Source organism: Morone saxatilis, unplaced genomic scaffold, assembly GCF_004916995.1.
Source record: "Morone saxatilis isolate NCDOM2014 unplaced genomic scaffold, NCSU_SB_2.0 Contig0, whole genome shotgun sequence".
Classification (NCBI taxonomy): Eukaryota; Metazoa; Chordata; class Actinopteri; family Moronidae; genus Morone; species Morone saxatilis.
The window spans coordinates 8,812,611-8,818,610 of record NW_023339650.1 but is presented as its reverse complement, the minus strand read 5'-3'; the positions used below and the strand labels follow the sequence as shown (position 1 = coordinate 8,818,610).

At 40.6% G+C, this 6,000-nt stretch overlaps 1 protein-coding gene across 1 annotated transcript in view; it reads right to left on the bottom strand.

The window, feature by feature from the left end:
* The window catches only part of zgc:112332 (uncharacterized protein LOC553712 homolog), a 7,758-nt gene extending 1,906 nt beyond the window's left edge, over positions 1-5,852 (bottom strand). The window contains exons 1-5 of the mRNA XM_035652420.1: positions 5,759-5,852; positions 4,983-5,098; positions 2,452-2,607; positions 2,238-2,342; positions 85-294 (exon numbers count right to left, since the gene is read on the bottom strand). Of these exons, the coding sequence (XP_035508313.1) occupies positions 85-294; positions 2,238-2,342; positions 2,452-2,607; positions 4,983-5,098; positions 5,759-5,769 (598 nt within the window). The 5' untranslated portion in view covers positions 5,770-5,852. The remainder of the gene's footprint in view (positions 1-84; positions 295-2,237; positions 2,343-2,451; positions 2,608-4,982; positions 5,099-5,758) is intronic.
* Positions 5,853-6,000: the final 148 nt, after the last annotated feature.

Sequence of the window (6,000 nt, the reverse complement as noted above, 5' to 3'; positions counted from 1 at the left end):
CTGTAATTAAGTTTTCTTTTTTGTCTTTCTTCCATCCCTTGTGACATGTATGAATTCCTTGAAAACGCTACTATCTCACCTCACCTTGTAACCGTTTGGCAAGTGAGCGTGCAAAGAGGACATTAGCCAGCTTGCTCTGTCCATAGGCTTTCATGGTATCATAACTCCTCTCGCTGTTGATGTCATCCAGCCGAAGCCCAGTCCAGGTGTGGGCCACCGATGCTACGATGACAATACGGGCAGGAGCTGAACGTTTGATGAGGTCCAGCAGCAGGTAAGTCAACAGGAAGTGACCTGAGGAAAGTCAAGAGGCATGCGCTTTCACCCTATTGTCTTGCGCTACAGAAGCAAATGCCACACCAATATAAATAAGTCACTACCACACACTGTAAAGGATTATTATGCCTCAGGGGGTCCACATGCAATATGATTGGCTGAGTTAAACATGCTTGACTTAATGTGACACGATTATCACCCCTTCCATTCCCATTTATAACCCATTTACTGAATGTGGTAGAATATTGCACAACAAGCCATGAATAGGAGGAGCCCCTTAAGACAAAATACTTTGGTGCATCTAATGGAGTGGTGCAAAGAGGAAGGAAGGACAAAGGAACTGTATTCTAGTAGTTGATACTTTTTATATCCAAATGCATCATTTGTTGTCATTTTCTCCTCTTAAAGTTGAGGGAATACATGTCATTCTGCCAAACAGAAACACAAAGCTTTGTACAAGCAACTCATAAAACACCCTACATAACCTGCTTTTTAATCAAAAAGAAGTTTACAGATAGCCTTGTGACATTTTGAGCTGCTGTAGAGGTAAAAGAACCACTCTGTGAGACATCACTGACTGTGCCAACAAGATCCTATCTAGAATCCTCATTAAGTTGTTCTGTATAAAAATAGTACTGTTGTTGCATCACCGGTCTTTTGGCTTGTACTGTGGTTCCGCAGTGCTCAACAGAGAGCTCTTCCTATTATTGTGCCCCCAAATCTTTTACATTTTACATCATGATGTAGCATTTCTGCATCTTTATTTTGTGGTGTACTTGTGATTCCATGTGACGCTGGAGTCACAAGTGCACAAGTGGTTGTTATTCATAGTCAACATACAGTAGCTCTTACTGTGTTGTTGATAAGAAGGTCATATCTTCCCCTCCCCTCCATACACAAACATCACAGGATGGATAACAGCCCATTGAAATGTCATTCTAGCTTATGGAGCTAACTTGGCAACCCCGTCATTCCTATCTTGATTGATGCTCTGAAAGTACAAGAGCTTTGCCTCAGCCTCATTGTGATCCGCATTAAAGGAAATCACCATGTGTTACAAGCAAGAAAGTTTACATAATGTCAGTAACGTTATCTGTGATCAACAACTTACAGTATCTAACATTATTCCTGCTGACGTGGTGAATACAGCCTCAGCCATATCTTGACACAAACTGAAACACTGAGAAATGTTTGCTGAATGATTTCTGTTTTAAAACATTAGAAGATGAAGTCTGATTTCTGTTTAGCAGACCCAGACACAGCCCTAAATGTTCACATGTGAACACTGAAGGAAACAGTATTTTTGCTTTCCTCACTATTGTTCTCTATTTCCTGTTCTACTGTTGACCCAACCTATTCAAGGTTGTATATGTATGTATAGATGTAAAGGATGTGTGGATGTGCAGGTATATATTCATATATGTGTGTGTGTGTGTGTGCGCACGCACATATGTGTGTGGGAGACTACGTTCGAGCACAGAGTGTTCTTCTCTCTGTCAGCCTGTGACAAAAATACCACTGAGGAAAAGACTATTTGGAAGGAAGCCATGGTCCAACACAGGGAAAACACTGTCAGCTTAAAGAAAACAGTAACTCTGGTTACATTCTCCTGCCTATGTTGGTCAGCTTGGCTGTACGTGTGTTGTACGGCTTGCTAATACCACTAAATACGGAAAAGCTATATTTTTTTTAACTTCTTTTTAGGCAAATCCCTCTTATCACTATGCAATCATGTTATTAAACAACTCAAGGATATGACTGCCATCTGTTCTATTTCATCAATCAGACTGAGTAGTCAAAAACAACACTTTGAAGTCCCTCTATTATTCATTCCTCTGACAAACATCACAGTTAACTGCCACTTCAATGCATTTCATGACTGCTTGACAGATTCTCGAAAAATGAACGTGAACGTGACATTTCAAATCAAAGTAGAGACGGCAACTTCCAGTAAGACGTACCCAAATGATTGACTCCCAACTGCATTTCAAAGTTGTCAGCAGTCTTGGAGTAGGGACACATCATGATTCCTGCATTGTTTATCAGGATATTCACTTGTTTCTCCTCTGAAAAAAACATCCCATGAAACACAAAAAGATAAAGTAGAATTAGTATAAAAGAAAAACTGAAAGGAACTGTGTGTGCAATAAGTAAAGATATATAATGGTTAGTTACCTTTGTTAATGAGTTCAGCAAACACTCTGATGGACTTAGTGTCAGATAGATCCAGTTTCCTGATGACCATATTCTCATTTCCTGTGTCTTCCAAAATCTCCGTCCGTGCCTCCTCTGCCCGCTCCAGGTCCCTGCACGCCATGACGATGCGTGCACCTAAAAACAAGGATCACAAGTTATGATAATGTCTTGTTCTCCCTTTTCCACACTTCTTTCTTTCCACAGTCTAAACACTCAATAATTGAGACTACTCTCCACCTGTCAAATTAAAGCAATAGGGTGCAGCATATTACAAATCATGTTGTAACTGCAGCTAACTGTTAGCTAATAACTGGAGCCGGGTCAGCAGGCAACGGAACCCGGCTCAACATCCGAATACAGCCTTCAAGACCAACAGAGACCAGTTTGACCTCAGGGAATACGGGACTGAGGTGATTCACAGTAGCTCCAACCAGGACTCTGAGTCCCTGGACATCAAAGACGCTACGGGTTCAGGCGGGAAAAGGAGAGGCCTGAAGCAGGAGAGGAGGAGGAGGGAGGTCGGGTATCAGAGAGGTAGCAGCAATGTGTAGATCCAGATTATTTTCACATATAATAATATATAAAATAGACCAGAGTCGCTGATCGTGGGAACAGTGAAGAGACTAATGTTGGTTAATTTTTTTATGTTTTAACCTTCTTAAATCTCACACATTAGGTGATAATAGCTATTATACTGTGCTGAATACAAACATGAGTAACATATTAAGGCAAATATTCTACACACAATAAGTTTAAATCCCTCACAGTTTGAACTCCAAACTCCAAAAGATTTGCTCATTTGCAGGCATAAAGCAACCTACGTCAATTAAGAATGAAGTACCTAAATGTGTCTTTGTGCTTTGGATCATCCTCTAATGTTCTCTAAACTCTCATTCAGCAACTCATTTAGCCAACTGCTCTGCTCACACAAACACTAGACCCTCTCAACTGTGTCATTCTCATTCGCCCGTTGACGCAAATTACGATGCATTCTTCTTAATGAGCCCGGAAAGGGGGTTTGAGGACACGTACACACACACTCTCTCTCTCTTTCTCACCCACAGACACATGCAAACATGTATGCATGCCCACACAAACAACACAGACAGACAACTACCCCCACCACACACTCACAGAAACGCACATACACACACATAGAAAGTAGCTGCTGTGCACAACAATTATGGAATAGGAGAGCCATTAATCAGTTGGAGCGTAGCGTCTGCATCCCATCACAGTGTCTTTGTTTCTCCCCTGCTGTTGCCATGTGAGAAAACCCAATTGTTCCTGCATTTCCCTGGAAGCCAAGTTCACTCAATTAAATAAAAGAGTAAACAAACAGTGAGAATGGAAGGTTATACCGAGGCAAGTTAAAGATCATCTAGCAGATGATTACACAGTGTTATGCATGCATAAATAATGACAGTATGCAAATAAGGAAAAATGCAAATAATGACAAGCCTGATCACATTTTGTAAATTCAGACTCAATAATGTGTCCAATTCCCTTTGTCAACATGAAAAATTACCCTAAAAGTGAATGTTATAACCAAATAAATAAATGATTAAAAAAGTTGAGATCCAGTTTGGCTTTCCTGATACAGCACCCCAAGGAACCACCTTCTGTTATGAATCCTTGCTAATCTAATCATGTTGTCATCATGTTATTATATAATCCCATTTACTGAAAGGTGATACATTTTGACAGTGAATTCTCCAGAGGCAAGGAACACAGCATTGTTATTTCCCTCTGGCAATTATGATTTCCTGTCTTTTTTCTGTATTAATGTTGATTTTGCTACAAAAAAAATCTGTTAACACATCAATGGTCAAAAACGTGACTCCTGGCTGCCCTTTGATCTGCAAAATAAAAGCAAATATACACGTGTGAAAATTCTAATTATAATAATGTGAATAACACTAATGCATTTATTTAAAAAAATGGAGATAGATGTCATAATGAGCATTTCAAGTGCAGACGAACAATCACGTATGCAGAATTAGTTTTCATATTACTCACCCTGTGTGTGTGTGCGTGTGTGCGTGTGTTTGCACTGCACCCTCCCATCTCTCTTTGTTGCCTGTCTGGCTTGGGAGGGGAGCAGACCCTCACAATGCTCCCTCTGTCCCCTTGATGCCTCGTCTGTTTTCAATCACTGCCATTTGTCTTTTATTTGGACTAGTGAAAAGTGTTAAGAAAGATGCTTATTTTGGTTAACATAGCCTTAAATCTCTTCTCCGTCTGCCATTTGTCTTGGTCTTCACTTGATCCAGCCTGACATTAGTGGAGGTCTTAGGACGGAGGTCACAGTTAAAGCATCATCATGCTTTATAGCTTTAAACCACCTACATAATAGAAGTGCTTAACTCCATGGAAAGGAGTGGAATGTGTCTGAAAGTAAGTAAAAAGGAAAGAAAAAAGGGAAACCGCAGGGTAGGGACACATCAATGCAACTGAGCCAGACATAGATATAAAGACAAGTGGAGACAGAGAGTCAGCCCCAGCATTACCTCTTCTTGCCAGGTCCCTGGCTGTTTCTTTTCCAATACCAGTGTTGGCTCCGGTGATGATGACTGTTTTCCCATCTAACCTCTCCTCAGATGACCAGCGGTTGCAGCACACACTCCTGAACACAACAAGCAAAGCATCAGTGAAGGACCCCATGAATAGGATTTCCCTTCATAACAAGTAGAGGGATACGTTTCCACTCCCTATTGCTGTTGTTACTGCAGTAATCCACTTCATGTATACACATTGAGTCAGAAATGTACAATTTCCCACAAAAGTGAAGACACTTGGAAATGTGCTAACAGAAAAATCAAACATCCCAAACTTGATGCAAAGATTATGAATGATTTTAGTGACTCTAGACAGTTTTTACATTTAAGCACAGTTTTTTTGCTATATCCTGTACATAATAATAATAGCTGATCTGTAGCCCACTTACATTGCCTGATTACGATTTGAAACTACCTGGTTTATTCCCTACAAGAATAATAATTAAAAGAAAACCTCTCATTCAAAGTCACTGTAACAGGTTTACAGGAGCAAAACAAAAAACAAATTCAACTAAGTTCTCAATTATTCCACATAACAAATCATTTACAAGCAAAAGAAAAACCGAATCGACACAAACAACATATTTCTACACAGGTCTAATCTACTGCCAAATCCGGCTGCGCGGTATAGTGTAATCTCCCTAACATTTCTTAAATTCCTTCTTATTAACAGAGCCAGAACCTGTACCGTTTCTGACCGGCTGTGTGTTTTTTTTTTTTGTTCTTACCTGCAGTACATTCTTCCCCAGAAGAACAACAAATGTCCACCTCAGGAACCAGTGAGCCACTTTGGCAAGAAATGAAATTGCCTCCTCCAGTCCTCCCAACAGTTCATCAGTGGATTTCGTGCTTGTCATCTCTTCCCCACCCCGCCGCCGCGTTTGTCATCGCAATATCACGGCTCGTCCAATCAGGAGCGAGCTGACGCATAATTGATTCACAAGTTCACAAGGATGGGGGGAACAGACGG